General features: G+C 45.9%; 2 protein-coding genes across 4 annotated transcripts in view; one reads left to right on the top strand and one right to left on the bottom strand.

The window, feature by feature from the left end:
• The window catches only part of TTI1 (TELO2 interacting protein 1), a 50755-nt gene extending 40191 nt beyond the window's left edge, over positions 1-10564 (bottom strand). Inside the window, 1 exon segment of the mRNA XM_008256008.5 lies at positions 10427-10564. The gene's annotated coding sequence lies outside the window, so the exon portion shown is untranslated.
• The window catches only part of RPRD1B (regulation of nuclear pre-mRNA domain containing 1B), a 58920-nt gene continuing 44563 nt past the window's right edge, over positions 10511-24867 (top strand). For 2 of the 3 annotated variants that reach the window (XM_089307128.1, XM_002710771.6), the window contains exons 1-2: positions 10511-11154; positions 17350-17479. In XM_089307128.1, the coding sequence (XP_089163254.1) occupies positions 11004-11154; positions 17350-17479 (281 nt within the window). In that variant the 5' untranslated portion in view covers positions 10511-11003. The remainder of the gene's footprint in view (positions 11155-17349; positions 17480-24867) is intronic. The other variant, XM_089307129.1, reaches the window with a different exon arrangement.

The following is a 24867-nucleotide window of genomic DNA, read 5'->3' as shown; positions in this document are numbered from 1 at the left end:
CAAGAGGGAAGCATTCACTTAGGGAGAGGAACCTGTGTTGGGGTGAGGAGACTACCCCGCCTGGGGCTGTGTGGGAAGGCTGCTCAAGGTAAACGCCTAGTCATATACAAACACTAGCAGGAAGAAGTCAGAGGACCTCATAAATGCAGACAAGACAGACATGCCATTGTGGCAGCTAAACCAGGCTTCAGCAGGTGCTAGCCCAGTGAGATCACTTGCTCAGGGCCTTTGCACCTGCTGTTCCCCCAAATATCCACATGGCTCATTCCATTGTCTCTTTCAAGACTTCTCAAACATCACTCTTGGGGCCGATGCCATGGCTCACTTGGCTAATCCTCCACCTGTGGCACCGGCATCCCATATGGGCACCGGGTTCTAGTCCCAGTTGCTCCTCTTCCAGTCCAGCTCTCTGCTGTGGCCTGGGAAGGCAGTGGAGGATGGCCCAAGTGCTTGGGCCCCTGCACTTGCATGGGAAACCAGCAGGAAGCACCTGGCTCCTGGCTTCGGATCGGCGCAGCGCCGACTGTAGTGGCCATTTGGGGAGTGAACCAATGGAAAGAAGACCTTTCTTTCTCTCTCTCTGTCTATAACTCTACCTGTCAATAAATAAATAAATAAATAAATAAATCTTTAAAAAAACCCACACCACTCTTGAGGCCTCTGATCACTCCTCCACATCCTGGAATTCCCTGTCTTTTTCCTGTCTCTTAAATCTTCCTTCATAGAGCTTAGAACCATTCCTCAAACCAGATTACCTAACTCTTTGCTTATTATCTCTCTGCCTCGCTAGAAAATAGGCTCTAAGAGACAGTGATTTTTTAAAAAATACTTATTTACTTGACAGGCGGAGACAGAAACACACACATTAACCCAAAGAGAGAGAGAGAGAGAGACAGAGACAGACAGGGAGAGAGAGTATCAGACAGTTCCTGCCCACTAGTTCACTTCCTAAACACTCATGATAGCTGGGACCAAAGCCAGGAGCTGGAACCGTAATGCAGTCACCCACATGGGTGGCAAGAACCCAATCACTTGAGCCATCAATGCTGTTTACCAAGGTCTGCCTCAGCAGGAAGCTGGAATCAAACCCAGGCACTCCAATGTGGGACATGGGAGCCTCAACCACTCAGCTAAATGCACATTCCCAAAGGTAGTGATTTCTGATTGGTCCTTCTAGTACAGAGCAGGGATTCCACAAATGCTTGTTGAATTACTGGCCATGATCTGAGACCTGGTTCTCTCCTAGGTAGAGCTTTGATACCATCTATGTCTTAACTGGAGTCTACTCCTCTTCTTCTCTTAGGGAGAGTTATTCATACAAGTAATCGATCTCATCCATCATAGAAGGATCTTGTTAGATTTGCTTCCGGGGGAAATCACCGTCGGACACTTTGGTTTACCCTAGCCTACTTTCAGGCTGTTTCCAGGCAAGGAAGAGAAGAAACAGGAGAACAGGAATCTTACAAGCTGTGTTCTGCTTCTGCTTCTTACAGACCGGGCTGTGTGATTTACATGTGTTTTAGCTTCATCCAACATAAAATAAACTTGATGGAAAAGATGATCTCCAAAATTTCCAACTTCAAGTTAAGTAGCTTATAGACAGGAAGGCTGTGTTTAGATACCAGAGACAGAAGTTCAAACCTAAGAGTTGCCAATATATGTTGTAGAACAGGAAGAAGAGAATCAATTTTTTTTTTCTTTCACTGCTGAAAAATCAACACATGCCAAGCATTGTGATATTTTATGTACGTAAATTCCTCATCCACAAGTGTAGAAGCCCAAGGGTCAGAGAGGCTAAGTGATCTCTGTACAGCAAGCAGATGACACTTGTTGGATTCATCTCAAGCCCGTCTGACTCCAAAGGCTGTAGGTGCTATTTCCCCTCTACCGGGTCTTCCAACCTGGAGGCTCATCAGAATCAAGGAGGAACAATTTCAATATAGATTCCTGGACTCTACATCAGATCTACTGAATCAGAATCTACATGTGTGTGTGGCGGGTGGGGGATGAGGGGCGAGTGTGGTAGGAAATGAAGATTTTTTTTTTTTTTTTTTTTTTTTTTTTTTTTGACAGGCAGAGTGGACAGTGAGAGAGAGAGACAGAGAGAAAGGTCTTCCTTTGCCGTTGGTTCACCCTCCAATGGCCGCTGCGGCCGGCGCGCTGCGGCCGGCGCACCGCGCTGATCCGATGGCAGGAGCCAGGAGCCAGGTGCTTTTCCTGGTCTCCCATGGGGTGCAGGGCCCAAGCACCTGGGCCATCCTCCACTGCACTCCCTGGCCACAGCAGAGGGCTGGCCTGGAAGAGGGGCAACCGGGACAGAATCCGGCGCCCCGACCGGGACTAGAACCCGGTGTGCCGGCGCCGCTAGGCGGAGGATTAGCCTAGTGAGCCGCGGCGCCGGCCGGAAATGAAGATTTAAAAAGTTCCTAAGAGGACTGGTGTTGTGGTGCACTGGGTTAAGCCCCACCTGTGATGCCAGCATCCCATATGAGCACCAGTTGGAGTCCTGGCTACTGCACTTCTAATTTAGCACTCTGCTAATGTGCCTGAGAAAGCAGCAGAAGATAGCCTAAGTGCATGGGCCCTGGCATCCACATGGGAGAATCAGATGGAATTTCAGGCTCCAGGCTTCTGCCTGGCCCAGGACCAGCCGTTGAAGTTATCTGGGGAGTGAACAAGCAGAAGGAAGACCTCTTTCTCTGTCACTCTGGCTTTCAAATAAATAAATAAAATATATTTTTTTAAAAAGTTAAAAAACAAGGTCCCCAAGGTCAGTCTGATGACTAGCTAGATTTTGGAATCCTGTATTATATAAATTCTACATATACTCACTCTCCAAAGAACAAGAGGTACGTGACGCAAGAGATCCTTGTTGAAAAAATCCATCCAGCAGCAGTGCTAGTCCTGCTGGAGGACTATTGTTCTGGGTTAAAATGATTGGTTTATATGTTTGTTCCCCCAACCAAAAGGTTTACTCTTCTCGTGTTATAGCTTTACTTATCGTTTGATCTGGTACAGTGTCTGCCAGGCAGTTCCTACTCACTCATTGTTTAATTAATAAGAGAAAGAAGCTGGATAAACATTAAACCTCCAGCCAACTCTCAAGTTTTGTTGCTTTCCACTCATCCTGCCCTTTACCTGGAAATGTTTCCTTACAATAAATGTACTGCACGACATACATCACACTATGTAAGCTCTTAAAGAGCGCTGGAAAACAAAAGTGAACCCCCACAAGGGCTAGCTCTGCGAGAAGAGTGGACTGCAGCACACTGAGTGCACAGAACAGAATGTGGAGGTCAGAAACCACTCTCGGCTCACGGGTGCTCTGTTTAGTCACCTTCAGCAGAATATTTGTTAAACTGCGCCATGTATTACATCAATACTTTGTGTCTGTCCTCTCCACTAGATAAGAAGCTCTCTGGGAAGCAACACACTCTGGAAACAAGGTTCTTAACTTGGAAAAAGAGCACACATCAGAATATATACGCGGCCGGCGCCGCGGCTCACTAGGCTAATCCTCCGCCTTGTGGCGCCGGCACACCGGGTTCTAGTCCCGGTCGGGGCACCAGATTCTGTCCCGATTGCCCCTCTTCCAGGCCAGCTCTCTGCTGTGGCCAGGGAGTGCAGTGGAGGATGGCCCAAGTGCTTGGGCCCTGCACCCCATGGGAGACCAGGATAAGCACCTGGCTCCTGCCATTGGATCAGCACAGTGTGCTGGCCGCAGTGTGCTGGCCGCGGCGGCCATTGGAGGGTGAACCAACGGCAAAAGGAAGACCTTTCTCTCTGTCTCTCTCTCTCACTGTCCACTCTGCCTGTCAAAAAAAAAAAAAAAAAAAAAAAAAACAGAAAAAGAATATATATGCTAAGTGTCCCTCTGGCCTCCCCTTTACATTTACACCTTAGGACCAGAAAGTGGGATAAATCCTTTGGGTGATTGACATGCATGTATATGAGGATATTTCAAAAAGTTTGTGGAAAATGAAATTTAAAAATAAGTTCATTTTGGTGCAAAAAATTTAAGTATGTGTATATAGGGATCTTCAGAAAGTTCACAGAAAATGCACACTATAAAAAAACCTATGCATGGATTTAAAAAACTTTTTGCACCAAAATAGTCCCTTTTTTTAAAGAAATTTATTTATTTATTTATTGAAAGGCAGAGAGACAGAGATAAAAAGAGAGCTTCCATCTGCTCGTTCATTCCCTAAAACTAGGACCCTGGAACTCCATCTGGTCTCCTATGTGGGTGCAGGAAGCCAAGTACTTTAGCCATCCTCCATTGTTTCCCAGGCACATTGGCAGGAGGCTGGATAGGAAGCAGAGGCAGGACTCAATTCCAGGACTTCCCATAGGGATGCAGATATCCTAAGCAGTGGTTTAACCCATTGTACCACAATCCTGCCCCAATAAACTTATCTTTTAATTGAATTTTCCCACAAACTTTTTGAAATACACACAAACACACACACACACAAAACCTCTGTTACTGCAGAAATGGAGTAGACGTACTCCACATTCCTCCTGTTAAGTATAACTAACCTTCTAGATGTCACTTATAAAGCAAACATAAGAAGACTCTGAAAGGCAGAGCGAAGCAAGCAGACTGGCTGGGGACCTTATGACCCCAAGGAGTTCCCTGGGATTTCTTTCTGTCTAATACATCCCAGGCATAGAGCTGAAGAAGCTGGCAACCTGGAAGCATCAACAGCTGCATACACAAAAAGCCCCAACAAAAATAGAAAAACCTGCTCTTTCTAGCCAAAGGGCCAGGAAAGGACAACTTTGCAAGAAAATAAACTTTTGGACAATAACTGCTCTGCTCCAGCCAAACACTAGAGAAAATAGTGTGGCCCCAGCCATTCCGGCAAAGGCTAAGCCGGGAGCCTCAACTTCCACTTTCAAGAGGCTGTAACAAGGCACCCACAGATGTGGTGGAATAAGGCCATGCCAAGATGGCTGCTGGCAAACCACCTGGGAATCCACCTGGCAACAGAGCCTGCCTGGCAGCAGGCTATGATTGGCTAGGGCATAAACCACCCCTTGACCAGATTGGCTGCCTCAGCTATATAAGCTGCTGTAGCAACTGAAATAAATGAGTCTGAGGGCTGCTCGCCTCTGGCCTGCTTTCACCTGACTCCCAGGGTCTGTGTGGTGACTCAGAACCTCTTGCCCCCACTGTGCTCCTCCTCTCAGAATGAATCCACTGCAACACACAGAGGCAGGGGCAGTGAGGGAATTCCATTCCACCAGTCCTGAGGATGAGGCTCCTTCCCACCTGACCCCACGTGGAGAACCAAACCTTCCACTCCCACTTGACAAATGGAAGGCAGCCCCTCTCCTTTCCCAGTGGGGTGGTGTCAGATGAGGCCTCATGAAAAGTTAGGACTTTCACCGCTGTGCCGTAGTAACATGTCTGCCCACACTGCAGTGTCTGGAGGCCAAGCAGGGAGCTGGAACACCCACCTCCAGCCAGAGTAATGGGGAACCCTCTCCCTCTTCGGTTACTCCACTTGCAGTAATGAGATAGGGGCCTCCCTTCTATGTGAGGAGGAGTGGTATTAGAGAAAGCCAGACAAAACAGAAGACCCAAATACAAGTCAGAGTCTCAGAACTGAACAAAATGTCCAAGTTTCGGTAAAAAACAAAACAACCACTCAGCACACCAAAAAACCAGGAATAACTCAAACTGAATGTCAAAAGACATTGACTCAACACTTGTCAATGCTAAGATGACAGAGATGTTAGAGTCATCTGATAAATACATTAAGGCACCACCAATTGCAACATTTCAATAAGAAATTATGAAAATGCTTCCAACAAATCAAAGGACAGAAAACCTCAGGAAAGTAACAGAAGATACAAAGGAAAAACAAATGAAAATTGTAGAACTGAAAAATGCAAAGAAAAGAAAAAGCTCAGTGGATGGGCTCAACAGCCCATGGAATGGAGGGACAGAGTATCTGTGAGTTGGAAGACAGACCAATAGAAATTACTCAGTCTGAACAAGAGAGAAAACAAACAAACAAAAAAGTTAACAGTGGGGCTGGTGCTGTGGCACAATGGGTTAACACCCTGGCCTGAAGCACCGGCATCCCATATGGGCGCCGGTTCTAGTCCTGGCTGCTCCACTTCTGATCCAGCTCTCTGCTATGGCCTGGGAAAGCAGTAGAAGATGGCCCAAGTCCTTGGGCCCCTGCACCCACGTAGGAGGCCCCGAAGAAGCTCCTGGCTTAGGATAGGCACAGCTCCAGCCGTTGCGGCCATCTGGGGAGTAAACCAGCGGATGGAAGACCTCTCTCTCTCTATGTAACTCTGACTTTCTTTAAAAAAAAAAAAAAATTTAACAGTGACTCAGAGACCTGGGGAACTAAAACAAAAGCTCTAAAAATCCTTTAAAAATCACCCAAAAACACAATGGCTGAAAAGTGCCAAATCTGGCAAGATACATAATTCCATATATTCAAAAATCAGGGCAAACCCCAAATACTATAAACCCAAAGAAATTTATACTCAGACACATTATAATTAAATTTCTAAAACCCACAAAAAAATCCTTTAAGCAATCAGAGAAAAATGCTATCTTGCCTATAGATGAAAAACAATTCACATGACAGATTTCTCATCAGAAACCACATAGGTCAGAAGAAGTTGTATAATAATTGTCAAGTGCTGGAAAGAAAAAGAACTATCAACGCAGAATCCTCGACCCAGCAAAAAATGTTCACTGAGTTTGAAGTAGAAGTGGACATGGTCAGGTGAAGGCAAACGAAGAGATTTTGTCACCAGCATCTTACTGTGAAGGAAGAGCTGACAGAAGTTCTCTGAGTGGAAAGGAAATTGTTGTAAAGAGGAAGCCCAGAACGCTGGGGAGGAAGGAAGGACGCGGCAAGCAGAGAGATGTGAGCCCAGCAGATCCGTCTGAGCCTCGAGTCTTCTCAGTGTGCTGGGCGTTTCAAGGACAGATTACCACACTCTCTGGTGTGTTCCAAATGCGTGTAAAAGACATTTTAAAGACAATTACATTACAAATGAAGCAGGGTAAAGAGCTATTAAGGGGAGCAAGCTTTCTATATGTCATAGCACTGCTAAAGGTAAGCTATATATACACATAATGTATAACCTAAAGGAACCAGTAAAAAGTCTACATACACTCATATATACATAAAGAGGTACGCTAACAATACTATATTAAATCAGATGTACTTCTAAAAATAGTTAAATAATCTATAGGAAGGGTAAAAGAAGAAAACAGAAATAAAAAGAGAACAAAAGGCAGACTTAAGCTTTAATTTAAGTAATAACCATATTAAATGTAAAAGATCTAAATATACCAATATATAGCAGGTGTTTGGTGCAGCTGTTAATACGCTAGTAGGGATGCCCTATCTCCTATGGGTGTTCCTGGGTTTGAGTCCTGGCTCTGCTTTCGATCCAGCTTCCTGCTAATGCATATCTTGGAAGGCAGCACGCGTAGGTCCCCGCATCCATGTGGAGGGTCTGGATTTTGCAGAGTGATCCACAGAATGGATGATCTCTCTCTCTGCCTTTCAAATATAATTAATTAAATAAATGGCAGATTGTCAGAGTGAATTTAAACACAATCTAACTGTATACTGTCTATAAGAAACTCACTTCACACAAACAACATAGGCAGGCTGAAAGTAAAAAGATATTATGTAGACCGCAAAGGAGCTTAACAGATACAGATACAGTAGTCTTCAGAGAAAAGAAAATTACTAGAGACAGAAAGGAACAGCATGTAAAGTTAAGGATAAATCTGCTAAGACATAGCAATCCTAAATGCACATGCATAAAATAACAGCTGCAAAATGTGTGAAATAGCAAAGGCCAAAACCACAGGTACACATGGTGATTTCAACAGCCCCCTCTCAACAGCAATAGAACTAGACAGAACACCAGCACAGATACAGAATCCAACACCAGCACCACCAGCGACAGCTCTAGACAGAACACCAGCACAGATACAGAATCCAACACCAGCACCAACCAACCGGATCTGTGACACTTACAGAACACTCCACTGCACAAGAGCAGAACACATATTCTCTCCAAGTGCCCAGAGAACATATGCCAAGACAGACTGGAACCTGGACCATACAACAAACTCCACAATCTCAAAGAAATGAAAGAATACAGGCTATGGTTCCCAATCACAATCGAATATTAACAGAGAGATAACGGGAGAATCTTCAAATGCCTGGAAACTAAATAATACATTTCTAAATAATCCATGGAACAAATATATGGAAATGAATGAAAATACAACAAATCAAAAATCTGTGGATTCAGCTACAGCCCTGCTGTCCTAAATTTATAGTACCAAGTTACATAAAAAAGAGACAGTTCTCAAATCCAAAATTTAAACTCCCACCTCAAGAGCCTAGAAAAAGAGCAAAATGGATCCAAAACAAGCAGAAGGTAGGAAAGAATAAAGATCAGAGCAGAAACTACAAAACAAAAAACAGAGAAAACCGATGAAACACGTGGTTCTTTGACATGGTCAATAAAACTGACAAAGGTTTAACAAGACCAAGAGGCGGGATCTTCCTCTTTCTGCCTCCTACCTTCTTCTGCTCTTCCTCCCTGCCCTGCACCCTGACCACAGGAGGCTCCTCCTCTGCTTCGAGCTGCCCAGTGGACCCTCTTCAGCCACAGCAACACCCCCAGTTCTTCCCTGGCCGACAGGTCCCCAAGTTAGGTCACTCACACACCAAATACAACTGTAAGTGCTCTGTGACAGCTGTTACAACGTAGAGTTTAGTAACAACGACAAGCAACCAAGCCTCTACTCCCTAGCAAGTCTTGCCTCTTCCCAGCTCACTTCCAGCCTCCCTTTCCCCCTCTTATCACTCCAGCCTGCTGTCCTGCTGCTGCTCGTCACCCCAACAGCGGCCTGGACCTGCTATTCCCTCCGCCTGGAACCACACCATACCGCCCGTTCTCTTCCTTCTTCCAGGGCCCTGACCAAATGTCACCTAATGAGCGGGGCCTTCGGACTGGCATATATATCAGATTCCTATCCACTCAAGGAAGCACATGTCTCATCACTCTGATCTACCCTGATTTTTATTCAAGGCACTTACCACTTTCTGGCTTGTGCTGTACCTACATGTTTGGCTTTTTATCTTCCCCAGTAGAAGGTAAGCTTTCCAGGACATGGATTTTGTTTATTTGCCTAGAGTAGTGCTTCAAATTTAAGTGCTCCAAAAAGATTTGCTGCATGAATGAATGAACCACTGGCCCGGGAGCCAAGAATTTAGGATTAGACATTAGATAATCTTGATTTGACTCCTGTTCTGCCATTTCCTAGCTATGACATAATCCTGGACAGGTTCTTTTCCCATGTTTTAAGTGTTCTCATCTGTCGATCAGTGGTAATAATTTTTACTCCATAGGAATGATATCATGATTTTAAAATGCATGTAATGTGCTGAGCTCACTATGAAAGTGCTTTCTTTATGACACTGTCACTCAATACAGAAAGACTGAAAAGCCCGGTTGTCATTAGGACTAGATACTGACTGGTTTTAGTTCCTTCAATTCTCGTTTATGAATTAATTCAATCAGCGGCTGGCTTCAGAAGTATAGCTAAGGTGCAGGCTCTTCCTCCCACTCTTGGCTATGTTATCTCGCATGGATCACTTAACAGAGCTTCAGTTTCCCCACGTGTTAAATGGGGCTAATATACTACCCACCACCTAGCCTTGCTGTGTGCATGAAGGGTTACCATGTAAAAACAAAGTTAAGCATAAAGCAACTGTACATGTTTCCTGCTTCCAAGGGCTCACTATGGCAGCCACGAGGATGGTGACTATAGCGTGGAGGAGGGGCAAGTGCATCTAAGCAAAGAACTAAACAGGAGCAAAAGCCGGCGTCAGCTAGGAGCGTGTCTCCTAACGGGGGTCTGCCCTCCACTGGGACCAACATTCTCGAAAAGCTAATCCCTCCCACCACCTTCGTGGTAGCCAGACAGACAAAACTTCTCTGCTGTCTGGTCCACTGGGAATGTAAGATTTCCTAAACAAGTGTAAGGGTCAGAGTTCCTGAATGAAGGCTCAATTAAGAGCCAAGAGCACAAACGTGTTTCATGCGGCGGCGCTGTCACACTCAACGTCAGAAATGGACGCTAAAACCTGGTCCTAAGGCTGAGTGGGCGCTCAACAGGTGAGAAACCGATCGAGACCTAAAGCGTGGAGACGTGAAAAGGGAACGTGGAAGGCTTAGAAGAACCAAAAAGAGCAAGGCACGTACGGAGGAAAAGTGCGGCCCGGGGCCTGCCAGGTGAGAGAGGAACCACCCCTCCCAACCCTGACCACGGTATTGCAGCCTTAGTGTCCTCGCTGGAAGCCTCTCAAAGGGCTCTCTACCTCTGAGCTCCCTCTCGTTCCCGCCACTCTTCCCTTACCTCGTCTTCCAGCCTTTCCCTGACTCTCCCGCCTCCTCCGCCCCGCCGGAAGTGACGCGCTAACCAGCGCGCCGTACCGCGCCAGAAAGGTTCTGCGGAGAGGGAGAAAAGGTTCCGGTGAGGCTCACTGCGCAGGCGTGTGGGCTCTGGCGGTCAAAGCGCCTTCCGGGGGCCGAGGAACTGCGCTACCTGTCTTGGCCCGTCTGCTTTGAAGTTCTCTGTGCGAAGTTCCGAGAGGCAGCGATCTCCTAAGGAACGTTTTTCTGCAGCTCCGACGCCGGTCGGTGCCCCAGCCTCTCCAGCCCTTGCCCTTTGACCCCGCTCGCGCGGCGGGGTGAGAGGTCGGGTGGCCATCTTGTGGCGGCGGCGCGGGCGGCTGTTACTGCGGAGACCCATCCCACCCCCGCCCCCACCCCCACCCCCACCCCCACTCCCGCTCCCGCCTCGGCACTCCGGGCCGGGTGTCAGCCGGTAAAGCGGCCCGCAGTCTGGCAGCTGAGGCCCGCGCCGCGTGCCGTCGCTCTTCTCGCCGCACTGGGCGGCCCAGGCCGCTCGCTGCCGGGCCTCCGCCGCCACCATGTCCTCCTTCTCCGAGTCGGCGCTGGAGAAGAAGCTCTCGGAGCTGAGCAACTCTCAGCAGAGCGTGCAGACCTTGTCCCTGTGGCTCATCCACCACCGCAAGCACGCGGGACCCATCGTCTCCGTGTGGCACCGCGAGCTCCGCAAAGGTAGGCGCCCCCTTCCCCGCCCCCTCGGCCCTCGCGAGGGTCGTCCTGTCTCTCCATCCACCTGCCCCCGCTCCGGCCCCTTTAGCTTCCTCATCGGCCCTTGCTTTTCCAGGCCTGGGCCTCTCTCTGATCGCCCTTCTGAGACCAGGGACAGTATTGTCCCGGTTTCTGGAAGAATGCAGCAGGGCCTGGGAAGGTTTAAGGTTCCTAGCTGAGGTTTCGTGGAGCAGAGCTTAGGTGCAAAGATTTGCAGTTTTCCTCCTGACACTTAATGCCCGTCGGTATCTCGGCTGCAACGCTCGGCGGAGATGAAGGGAACTGGCTCTGGTCTGTTGGCGGCCAGGCCCGGCCTGTGCTGGGCATCGGGACTAGAAGCTGGAGAGCTGTGCAGTCAGGCTGCCTAGATCCAACCCTGCCTGATGCCGGGTGAGTTTCCTTGTTTCCCATGAGGGAGACAAGGGCAGCTGCCACTTCACAAAGCCTTTGCTCCATGCCAGGCACTGAACTGAGGCCTTTGTCTGTATTCTCGGGCTGAGCGGCCTGTGAACTGGGTAGTCTCCCTCTTAGAGAAGTCGAGGGGCCGTTCCTCCTCGGCTCCGCTGCCTGTGCAGCTGCCCTGGGATCCAGGGCCTGGCACGTGCACGGAGTTGAGCTGCCTCTTGCCAGGCACTGAGTTGGACATGCGACAGCATGGGACTGGCACCTGCTGACCCCAGCGGCTTCACCTGTCTGGAAGGCAGAGGTGGTGATAACAGAATTCCTCTGCCTGTCAGGAATGGGCTCCCACGTGCGGTGTCCTGGGGAGTTCTAGAACAGAAGAGAGGCCGCTCGGAGCTGTGCTGGACCCCTGTGTGCAGTAGCCGTCCGTGGCACAGGAAGTGACTGTGTTCTCTGCCACCCTCTTTTATAGATGAGGACACTGAAGTAGCTAAGTGATATTTTCAAGGTCTTTGAACGGAGACGGCTCAGACTCTTAGCAGGCTGGCAGACGCCAAACTCCTGGGCTTTTTCAGGAGACAGTTTCAGTGCTCCAGCGGCACCTCCAAATGTGGGCTGCAGTGTGTGTGTGGGGTCCCCTCAGCCTCTTGGGCAGCTGGTGCAGAGAGCCTGGAGCTCCCAGAGCCTCCTTCGTGCACCCCACTGTGCCATCCGAAGACTATTTGTAACATCTGAGATATGGAAAGAGGGGGAACCACCTCCATCCTGAGTCCTGCTGGGTAGGATCTCCTTGATATTACTTTTGTGAAAACTAATTGATTCCTCACTGTACTTATTTGACTTACTGAAAAAATGACAATTTAGAAGATGCATGGGTTTAAGAAGTTATGAAACTCCTTTATCTCTCGTCACACAGGCTAGAGCTCTGTGTTGTAGATAGGCTGGCATTATTATCCCCATTTTATAGGGTAGAAGGTTAAGATACTGGGAGAGTCAGTGCCTTGTTCAGAGGCGGCGTATACCTGGACGTGAGCTCAGGATGGTCTGATGCCAAAACTTGTACTTTTCAAGTCCCCAGTGCCTGGGTGCCCTTACTAAGGAGGCAGTCATCTGGTTCTTCCATTTAGTAGAATCAGTCATCGCCTCCACCCCATCACTTGGTTGTGTCTTTTCCGTCAGATTGTGTTTGGGGCAGAAATTAAACTTTCTTGTTTCTCTGTAATGCTGCATCATTTAGCAAGGTGCCTGCCTGTCACACAGTTAAAGAACAGCTTAAGTGTTAAATTGTGGTCCCTGATACCATTTTGAGTAAAGGATCCAAACAGCACTGACCAATACAATTTTCTGTGACTGTAGCAGTGTTTTATATCTGCCCTGTCTAGCAAGGTACCTGGTTGTCACATGGCTGTTGAACATTAAAATGTGTGACTAGGGAGTCAATGTGTGGTGTGGTGGGTTAAGCTGTCACTTGCGACACCAGCATCCCATATTGGAGTGCAAGTTTGAATCCCAGCTACTCTGCTTCTGATCCAGCTTCCTGCTAATGTGCCTGTCAAGGCAGTGAGTGATGGCCCAAGTACTTGCGCCCCTACAACTCACATAGGAGACCTGGGTGGAGTTCCTGGCTTCAGGCTGGCCCAGCCCTGGCTGTTGTAGTCATTTGGGGGATGAACCAGTGAATGGAAGAGTGTGTGTATGTGTGTGTCTGTCACTATGCCATTCTAATAAATAAATAAATAAATAAATTTTTAGAAAGTGTGACTAAGGAACTAAGCTTTAAATAAACCGAGTTGAGAACTCAGCCCCAAGTTTTGGTAGCCAAAATTCAGGTGTTCAGTAGCCATATGTGGTTGTTACTGACACTGTATGGAGACCGTGCAGAGCTAGCAGACATCAGGATGCAGCTGTCTGATGGCCAGGCTTCCTTCATGAGCTGAAAATGCAACCCACACTAAAGTAGGAAAAGAATTTGTGCCCACATGTTCAAATCCACTGGTCCCTTGGGTTCTAACCCACCTTGCGTCCTTAAGTGTGGATGTTGCTGTCTGTGGTCAAGTCATTTTCCCCACAACGATGTTTGACGTTCACATACTGTCTCTTGAATTGTCTTGAAAATCTTTACAAGATTTACAAACAATTACTTTTTTTGGATTAAAATACTACTTCTATTTTTTGATACATTTGATCTTCCTTTTATTTCTAAACTTTGTCTTGTTTATGTCGTATCTCTTTTCAAGAAACAGTTTATTTGGAGAGGGTGTATGCGCTACAGAGAGCACGTCCATTCATTGGTTCCGTTGCCAAATGTCCACAACAGCCAAGGCTGGGCATTTCCAGGAGCCATGGGCGGCAGGGACTAGAGCTTTTAATTTTTTTAAAGATTTACTTTTTTATTTGAAAGGCAGGCATAGATAATTTCCATCTGCCGGTTCACTCTCCAAACACCCACAGTGGTTGGGGTTGGGCCAGACCAAAGCCAGGAGTGGGCGGCAGGGACCTACGCACCTGGGCCACTTTCTACTGCTTTGCTAGGCACATTAGCAGGAAACTGGATTGCAGATGGAACAGCTGGGACTTGAACCAGTGCCCATTTGGGATGTCAGTGTGCCACAACACTGGCCCCGGGACTCAGGTTTTTGAGCCATCATCTGCTGCCCCTCAGCGTGTACATTAGCGGGAAGCTGAATCAGGAGCAGAGGTGGACTGGATCCCAGGCACTCTGGGATGTGGGCTTCCCAAGTGGTGGCCTAACCTGCTGTACCACCATGCCCTAACCTAGTTCTTCTTTTTTTTTTTTAAAGAGGAGAGGAAGCAGGGTGGGGGGGGTCTTCCATCTGCTGGTTCACTCCCCAGTTGACCACAATGGCTGGAACCGTGCCAATCCGAAGCCAGGAACTTCCTCCGGGTCTCCAACACAGGTGCAGGGGCCCAAAGACTTGGGCTATCTTCTCCTGCTTTCTCAGGCTGTAGCAGAGAGCTGAATGGGAAGTGGAACAGCCAGGACTCGAACCAGTGCCCATATGGGATGCTGGCACTGTAGGCGGCAGCCCTACCCTCTATGCCACAGCACTGGCCCCCTTATTTCTTCTTGATATGCTTTTTTCTTTCTATTTTCTAAGAGGAATTAAAAAAATTTTTAAGTATTTATTTGAGAGCAAAATAGAGACAGAGGCAGAGTTCCCATCTACTGGTTCACTCTCCAAGTGTTCTCAACAGCTGGGGCTGTGCCAAGTTAGAGCCAGGAGTTGGGAACAGCATTCCAGGTCTCCCACATGGGTGACAGGAACCTAATTACTCGAACTCTCCCCACTACCTCCCAGAGTCTGCACTGGCAAGAAGCTGGAGTCAGGAGCCGGAACCAGGAATTGAACTCAGACACTTTGATATGGGATTCAGGCATCTTAACTATTAGGCCAAACTCGTGCTCCTTAGGAATAGTTCCTCACTTAGCCCTTTAGGCTGTGTTAAGTAGATCTTCTCTCTTTATGCACTAGTTGGGGTGCAGCGCTCTCAGATGAGTATTTTTTTACTGGAGTTTTGTTTCTTATATAAGTAAATAGACCTTTTTTACCTCCAGATTACTTTAAGATGTTCTCTAGATATCAAAGCCAGACAAACAAATGAAAAGTTTTGATTAGCCAGTTGTTTCCACTTTCTTAACAACTAGTTCAGCCATTTTGGACTGGACATAGGTATAGGGTAAAAGGATCAGTTTTGTTGTATTGGAAAGACATCTGAACTGTGAATTGTGGCTCAGTTGTATTGTTGTATATTGTTGACTGTTCAAGTGTTCTAGGGTTTTGTCATATTTCCTTTACACATACAGTGCTTGTGTTAACTGTTCAGGATGCTGCATGTAGAGGAGTATAGTTTTATCCTAAATAAATCTCCATTGTTAAGTTCAGGGATGATTAAATTAAGTGGTGTTGTGGATAGTGGAAGCCTTGACTCTTTTTTTTTAAGATTTATTTGTTTATTTGAAAGGCAGAGTTACGGGGGGGAGGGGGTCCTTCTATCCAATGGTTCACTCCCCAATGGCCGCAATGGCCGGAGCTGAGCCAGTCCGAAGCCAGGAGCCAGGAGCTTCTTCTGGAGCTTCTTCTGGGTCTCCCACACGGGTGCAGGGGCCCCAGGACTTGGGCCATCTTCTGCTTTCCCAGGCCATAGCAGAGAGCTGGATTGAAAGTGGAGCAGCCGCGTCTCGAACCGGCGCGCATATGGGATGCCGGCAGTTCAGGCCAGGGCGTTAACCCGCTGCGCCACAGCGCTGGCCCCAAAATCCTTGACTCTTGAGCCTATGAAATATCTTACTTTTAATACTGAAGATGGGTCAGGTGTTAAATGTCCAAGTTGACATTTCCAGTATAGACATAAAATATGTAGTATTTGAAAAGCTTCACTTAGTCATATTGATGTTCTGTTTTATTTTTGAATTTGCTAAACTTGATGGCATTGTAGACATGGTAGTTTTCCTTACTGGAACTTCCTATAAAAAGGTTTGTATTAGGAAAACAAGCTCTTGCAATAATCATACTTTCCCTGCAATGATAGGATACTGTTTGCACTTTGGTTCTCTTTTGCATTGTGATTACAACAGTTAAAGATAGCTCCAGGTTTTCAGTATTCTCACCAGTTGGCCATCTAAACTAGGTTGTTACCATAAGGTTAATACAACTCAGGATACCCATATTTAATTTTATGAGCATTTTAAAACATCACTTTAAACTATAATATGCTTTAAAAATCTTGTTTTCAACTTGGATTGTTCTCTGTAGCTACATTTTAAAATGTCAGCTCCTTTACCTGCTGTGTCAGAACTAACACATGCTGTGCACATGTCCAAAGAAACAAAGAAGAGCTCCTGAGACAGACAGAGCAAGGACTAGTTATTCAAGTGTGTGGACGTTGACAGAGCGCTTGCTTGAGTTTTTCAGATACTTTAGTATTGGTGAGAACCTAATATTTTGAAATATCTAATTATGTTCTTATTTATTTCTCTTCAAAGAAAACTGGGACCAAAAGTGGTAGTGATGTAATTTTATAGTTGAGAAGTTATGTGCATAGAAGCCAGGAAATTCAGTAATGTTCCCCCAAGCAATTGTAACTCAGGCATGTTACATGAGGTTTTTATGGTTTAATATATGATGCCATATAGAGTAATAGGATATACTTCATTTTGTATATGTAAGAGAGAAAAATTACAGTTTTTGTGGGAGCTGTAAATTTGCATATCCAGATTTCAGATGTATGTAAATTTCCAATAATAATGTAGCATTAATATATATTTGTATTTGAGATAACTATCTGTGGATGCATCTAGAGCGTCTTGAATTGTAAGATTGATGTCATTGGCTGTACTTACTGGAATGCCAAAGAGAGAGCCTCAGCTAAGGAGCATAAATTCAAGAATTTGTTTCAAAACTGAAGCCTCACTTAGTCTTGCATTCTGGAGCATTTGACAATTAGGAATGACTTAGACATGTTCATCCGTGCGCTGAAGTAAATGAAAAACTTGGTGTTAGATTAACAAAGAAATGAAAATGATCAATTTTTTTTCTTTTCTAAAATTGTATTCTAGACCTATTATGTCAGATCTCTAGGAATTCCTTAAGTTTTCTAGTTTTTTTTTTTTTTTTTAAACATACTTATGTGACCTCACATAGACTGCCTTAAGTTCTTTAGGAGAAGCCTAGAGCAAAAGAATTGTGAATTGAGAATTTCTTTGGTATAAATTAAATTCTCTTTTCTCTTTTTCAGCCAAATCAAATAGGAAGCTCACTTTTCTGTACTTAGCGAATGATGTCATTCAAAACAGTAAAAGGAAAGGACCTGAATTCACTAGAGAGTTTGAATCTGTCCTTGTGGATGCATTTTCTCACGTTGCCAGGTATGTTTCTGTCTGTCTGGTTTTAGAATGCATTGCCTTGTTCACCTTTTATATTTTCTTTTTCTGTGATAGCCTTTGTAAATTGACAGCTCCTACTTCTAGCTCTGTGGAGGCCAAGATATGACTTTGTGTTTTGCTCTTCACTTAAGAACTGTCTCAGAAATGTCAACATTTTGATACATTAAAGAAATTCAGCCTAATACTTGAAGCACATCTTTTCTCCCAAAGGAATTCATTTATTGAATTTATTTCTTGAGTATAGTGTTTTCCTTGGTTTGGCTGAGTTGTCTCATTTGCTTATGATTAAAAAAAAAGCTAAGTAGTCTGAGAGTAGTGCATAATAAACCTCAGCAGCAAGAAATCAGTCGCTTATACCGTGCTCACTCTTCAGATGTCGAGTTTATTGAAAGTGCAGTCATTACTGTAACTGCAGGAGTAGTAAGTATAGTGTGGAGAGTTAGGTGTTTGCTTGTTGAATTGCGCTAAGTCTGCTGCTGTTGTGTTTTGGGGCAGAGAGAACTGAGCATAGAACATGCATGTAGCTGATATCATACATCATCCAAGCAGGCATCAGATTAAAAGGTTTATAAATCGTTTTTATGCATCTGAAAACAAAAACTTCTGTGGGCACAGCTGAGGTGCCATGGAGGAGCAAAGAAAAACTTTTTTTTTCAGTAGACTATGATGTTTATAAGAAAACAGGTTAAAAAATAAACCTACTTGCGAAAGGAAGCAGGGAATGGAGAATAGGACTCAAGTGGGTTAAACAAAAAACTTGTTCCAGGGTCTGAAGTGTAAATGAAAGACCTTAAATGTGAAATTAAGCCGGTACTCCTTGAATTATTTGAAACATCTAAATGATGCCGGCGCCACGGCTCACTAGGCTAATCCTCCGCCTTGCGGCACCGGCACACCGGGTTCTAGTCCCGGTCAGGGTGCCAGATTCTGTCCCGGTTGCCCCTCTTCCAGGCCAGCTCTCTGCTGTGGCCAGGGAGTGCAGTGGAGGATGGCCCAGGTGCTTGGGCCCTGCACCCCATGGGAGACCAGGAGAAGTACCTGGCTCCTGCCATCGGATCAGCGCGGTGCGCCGGCCGTAGCGCACCAGCCGCGGCGGCCATTGGAGGGTGAACCAACGGCAAAGGAAGATCTTTCTCTCTGTCTCTCTCTCTCTCACTGTCCACTCTGCCTGTCAAAAAAAAAAAAAAAAAAAGAAACATCTAAATGAATAAAATGAGAAACTCAGGAATGCCATCTAGCTTTCTAGAGATGAGAAAAGATGTGTTTGTCAACTACATAGCTGGTTGTTCTTTGGATGAACTTGAACACTGAATAGTAGAATGTGTTATTAACTTGAAAAAATAATTATGAGTGAAGTTAGAATATACTGCTAGAGTAGATATCTGGAATTGTGGTTAGAGATTTTCTTGTTTTGATAAGATGTACTTCACAGCTTGTTGGGCATTAGAGAGAAAGCTCCCGTGTGCTGGTTCACGCCCCAGATGGCCACAATGCTAGGCCAGGCAGAAGCTGGGAACCTGATTACTTGAGCTATCACTGCTGCCTCCCAGAGCCTGCAGAAGGCTGGAGTCAGGAGCTGGAGCTGGAATCAGATCCAAGTACTCTGATATAGGACACAGGTGTCTTAACTGCTCATCCCACATGTGTTAACTTCTTGGGACAAAGTTTCCAAATTGATAAAAGGGGATTTCATCTATCTCATTAGTTATTGTGAAGCTATTGTAATATGACAGTATGTTGGAAAGTGCACAGTTCAGTTTCTCATCTACTTTGTTGGCTTGATCATTGTGTACTAAATTACAAGCTCCTTGAAGGGAGGGACCATTCTGTTTTGTTGTTTGCTATCCCAGGCACCTAGTAGTGTGTGGCACAGAGCTGCTGGGCTGTATAGTTTTAGGAAATACCATTTATATAATCTTTTATTTTTTTTAAGATTTATTTACTTATTTATTTGAAACACAGAGTTGCAGAGAGAAAGAGTGAGATCTTCCATTAGCTGGTTCACTCCCCAAATGGCCACAACGGCTGGAGCTGGACTGATCTGGAGCCAAGAGCCAGTAGCTTCTGGGTCTCCCACGTGGGTGCAGGGGCCCAAGGACTTGGGGCCATCTTTCATTGCTTTCCCCGGTGCTTTAACAGGGAGCTGGATTGGGAGTGCAGCAGCCGGGCCTTCAGTTGACGCCCATATGGGATGCTGGCTATGCCACAACGTGGGCCCCTCCTGATCCTTTTATTAGAATAGAAAATCCAGCAGCTACTTCAATCCTGACGTACCTTATCAAGTAGGAATGGCCTGTTGCATGCTCTTTGTACATGTTTTCTATGGCCATTTGATGAACAAGGATAGTTGCTCCGTTATTAATGACCATATTGATTAGGAGTATAACCCCCTGGCTTCTTACCCTTCCCCCAAACAAGGCAGAGAAACCTGCCATGTTCATAGTGTACATTTGATTCTAATACCAGTTTAACCATCCAGATTGCAAGCTTTGTTTTCCTCACAGTGCTGCCTTGTCTTTTTTTTTTTTTTCTTAGTTCGGGGGCAATGGCATGTCCTTTTTCCATCATAAATATTTGAGTGCCCTCTGTGTATCAAGGGCCTGGGTCAAGTACTGATCCAGGCTCTAGGGGAACAGCGGTGAATAAGGGAGGCAAGGACAGCTCACTGAACGTGATGCTTCAGGAAATCAGTGGCATGCACATAATAAAAGGCATTTTTTTTTTAAAGATTTATTTATTTGAAAGTCAGAGTTACATAGAGAGAGAAGGAAAGGCAGAGAGGTCTTCCATCGGCTGGTTCACTCCCCAGTTGGCCACAATGGGCCAGAGCTGTGCCGATCCGAAGCCAGGAGCCAGGAGCTTCTTCCAGGTCTCCAGTGCAGGTACAGGGGCCCAAGGACTTGGGCCATCTTCTTTTCCTGGCCATGGCAGAGAACTGGATTGGAAGTGGAGCAGCCAGGATACAAACCGGTGCCCATATGGGATGCCAGCACTGCAGTTGGCGGCTTTACCCACTCTGCCACAGCAGCAGCCCCAGAATGATGTTTGAGAGTGGATCCTCATCCAGCCAGTATAGCTCAGGAAGGTCTCTACACAAATGATAAATGATATTTGAGGTAGTCACGTAGGATAGAGCAGCTATTCAGAAGTACCAGTGGTAGATGTAATCTTGGCCTCGTAAGAGAAATGGAAGAAAGGCCAGTATGACTAGAAGAACATGTTAGCAAAAGGGAAAGTAGACAGGCACCAGTTGTGTATACCATGTCAGCCTTGGGGAGAGTTAGAATTTTATTCTAATGGATCCTTTGAAGACTTTTTTTTTTTTTTGACAGGCAGAGTGGACAGTGAGAGAGAGAGACAGTGAGAAAGGTCTTCCTTTACCGTTGGTTCACCCTCCAATGGCTGCCGCGGCCGGCGCACCACGCTGATCCGATGGCAGGAGCCAGGTACTTATCCTGGTCTCCCATAGGGTGCAGGGCCCAAGTACTTGGGCCATCCTCCACTGCACTCCCTGGCCACAGCAGAGAGCTGGCCTGGAAGAGGGGCAACCGGGACAGAATCTGGCGCCCCGACCGGGACTAGAACCCGGTGTGCCGGCGCCGCAGGTGGAGGATTAGCCTATTAAGCTGCGGCGCTGGCCCCTTTGAAGACTTTTGAGCAAAGGAATAATATATCCCAACATATATTTTACAAAGATCGCTTGGTAGGCATTTGGCACAGTGGTTGAGATGCCACTTGAGATATTTGCATCTCATGTTGGAGTGCTTGGTTTTGCATCCTGACTCTGCTTCCATTTACAGCTTGTGAATGTGTACCCTGGGAGGCAGCAGGTGGTGGCCATCCACCTGCAACTCCCAGACTAAGGTTCTGGCTCCTGGCGACAGCCTGCTCCTGCAGTTGTGGGCATTTGAGGAGTGAACCAGTGGATAGATCTCTCTCTCTCTTCCTTTCAAACAAAATTAAAATAATAAACAACATTTATTTTAAAAAGTAAAATGAATTGATCTATCTTTATAAATGCCTTGGTGTGGAGAATGGATCGTAAAGGGCAGGAAAAGATAAGGACTTGAGTTTGGAGGGGATTGCTGAAGTCCAGGCAAGCTGTCATAGGGGCTGGGATGCAGAAGCTGTAAGAAGATAGTAGGAATTTGCATTTATTGAAAGCTTAAAGTTGTAGATAAATTTCCTGTCTGTTTGCCGCCCTCCCCCACCTCCATGTAAAACTGATAAGATCTGTGGGAGTTGGGTAGAGGCTGGTAATGAGGAAAGGCAGAAATCAAAGATGACTTCTAGGCCGGCGCTGTAGCTCACTTGGTTAATCTTCCACCTGCAGCGCTGACATCCCATATGGGTGCCGGTTCTAGTCCCTGCTGCCCCTCTTCCAGTCTAGCTTTCTTCTGTGGCCCGGGAGGGCAGTGGAGGATGGCCCAAGTGCTTGGGCCCCTGCACCCACATGGGAGACCAGGAAGAAGCACCTAGCTCCTGTCTTCGGATTGGCGCAGTGCCGGCCATAGTGGCCATTTGGGCAGTGAACCAATGGAAGGAAGACCTTTCTCTCTGTCTCGCTCTCTCTCTGTCTGTAACTCTACCTGTCCAAAAAAAAAAAAAAAAAGATCGAGGTTTTTGAAATAACTGGATGGCTGCTGGTGCCATCTATTGAAGATAGGGAAAAGATTTGGTGCAGGAAACCAAGCATTCTGTTGTGGCCATGTTCTATGTGAAATGGCCAGGAGATACTCCAGGGGGTGATGTCAGATAGGCAGAGGGATAAAATAGTCTGAAGCTTAGTAGAGAATGGGTCTCTGGAGATATAAATGTGGACGTTATCCCCAAATGCAAGGTGTTTATTCTTGTATTGTGAGTGTACAAGACCACTCCCAGGTTGCTTGAGTTCCTAGAATTCACAGTCGTGATTTATTACAGTCAAAGACTATGAAGTCAGCAGAAGGAAAAGTTGCACGCAGTGAAGGCTGGAGGACTCGGGTTTGAGCTTCCAAGAGTCTTCTCCTAGTGGAGTCGCACAGCATCAGATGACAACATGCGTGAGGTATCATCTACCAGGGAATCTCATTGCCCAGGGCCCAGAGTTTTTTAGTTGGGGTTGGTCATGTAAGCATCCTCTGCCAAAATTCCAGGCTCCCAGAAACAAAGCAGGTGTTCATTTTGAGCCTTACTCACATAGTTTAGCCAGAGTAAACTGCCTGATCATTAGGAAATGGCAGGATCCACTCATGAACTCCCGAGTTCTCCAGTGTCAGCCAAGGACTGGCCTTGTCAGTGAGCCCTCTAAGGGTCCTTGGCTTTCTGTGGACTCTTCTGAATAGTTGCAATGGAGCATTTCTGCTTCAGCTTCACGTGAGCTGCTACTGAAAGTGCTGGAAATAGTTAGAAAAAACTCCTGCCCCTAGCCAGCCTGCTGTGGGTGGGATAAGATGGAAACACACAAATCAGAGTGGTTGTTCCAAAGACCTGCAGAGGAGGAAAAGGCCTCACAGGGCTGGCTTGGCAAGGCCCAGGGCATCCAGCCAGCACTTCAGCAGCAGTTATGTTTTTGGGTATATAATACACATTTTTCGCTTCTTAAGGTCAGTGATGCTAGCTGTATTAGAAAAGTGAGCAGTGATTGATTGTATGAAAAATCAGAATTAAGATACATACTAAGTGTGTTGGACATAGGTAATTGATGGCAAAGATTTTTTAGTGATTTTTCACTTAAAGATGTGTCATTTTAGGGTGGGGTTAATACAACTTGAAAAGATAGCTCCTCTGTTATAAAACATTCTTGCTTTAGTCATCTCTGATTCCAGGTACTAGTGACTTTCAGTTCAGTGGAGTTATTTACTTCCAAATCTCATCAGTAAAAAGTTGAAGCAAAACACTGACTTAACTCTAGTACTAAAAGAAACGATCTCCCTGGTGAATTGCATTCACTAATGAAACTACAACTCCTTTTTGGCGTTAGCTTTCACAATGAAAACCTTTGAAAATGTGGATTGAGTATCAGTTTCCACTATATAGCAATGTGGCACAAACTGCTCAAAACCTAATCTTTGAGTCCCCAGGAAAGGTGGAAGTTGAGTGGGTACTGTGCCTCTCCCCTCCCTGGCAACTAAATTCTTTTTTTTTTTTTTTTTTAAGATTTATTTATTTGAAAGACAGAGTTACAGAGAGGTGGAGGTTGGGGGGGGGGGGTCTTCCATCCGCTGGCTGCAAGGGCCAGAGCTGAGCCAATCCAAAGCCAGAAGCTTCTTCTGGGTACAGAGGCCCAAACACTTGGGCCATCTTCTACTGCTTTCCCAGGTCATAGCAGAGAGCTGGATGGAAAGTGGAACAGCCAGGACTTGAACAGGTGCCCATATGGGTTGCCGGCTCTGGAGGCAGCGGCTTTACCTGCTACGCCACAGCTCTGGCCCCAGCAACTAAATTCTTGATAAAAATTTGTTCTCAGGATTGGTGTCTCTTCCTTTTAAGTGAACAGAGAGAATCTGCAGAAAACATATTTTATGTTAAAAGTACCAACCAGTTAATTAGTTAATTAAGTTCTGATTAGTTGTGATTTAGTTATAATTACTGTTTCTCTAAACCACACATTTGATTGCATCGAGACTTCCTGTTGCCTGTGGGCCACATGCTTAAAATGACATTCAGGGCCCTCTGTAATTTAATTTCATTCTATCCTTCTAGATTCTTCTGTTCTTTGCACACAGACATATACTTCAGCTACCTGGATTATAGCTTGTCCTCTCTCTGCCTTGTTGTGTTTTTGGAGTTCCTTCAAAGGAGAGGAGATAACATAACCAAAGGCACTTGTACAAAAAGGAACAGTTTCTGAGTAGAAAGTACCCATGGTTGAGTGTTACTAGAGTGTGAAGCCCCAGGGCAGGTATGGAAAGGAAGTGAGGCTGCAGAGGTCTGAGGAGCTACTGGATCAAGCGTGAGAAGTCAGGGCCTAGGCCTTTTTCTTTGTATTCCAAACACAGTAAGCTTTCATTGATAGAGCTGGTAAGTGCTTAGTTGATTTCTGACTTGAATGACCTTGATGCATTAGGTGATTGTTGAAAGTTAAGTAACTGTGTGGGCTGCTGAAACATACATGAATTTTTTTTTTTTTTAATCAAAAGTTGACAAATACTGTGCTTGTTCTAGGAGATGACAGGTAAATCCCTTCCCTAGTGGAAATTATGTTGAAACCGGAAGTTAAACAACAAAGAAGCTAAAGGATAAGGTATATGGAGAAAAATTTAGTATGGGCAGTGGGTGTGATTTCCAATGTGGAGATGAGGGAACGACTCACTGAAAAGGAGGTGGGTGACTAAACTTAACACCTGAAGGAGCAGAGGGGCTGAGCTCCGTGACCCTGTGGGAAACGT

This window comes from Oryctolagus cuniculus, chromosome 11 (genome assembly GCF_051225735.1).
Source record: "Oryctolagus cuniculus isolate XC-2025 breed Fujian yellow rabbit chromosome 11, ASM5122573v1, whole genome shotgun sequence".
Classification (NCBI taxonomy): Eukaryota; Metazoa; Chordata; class Mammalia; order Lagomorpha; family Leporidae; genus Oryctolagus; species Oryctolagus cuniculus.
This window is presented reverse-complemented; position numbering and strand designations above follow the sequence as displayed.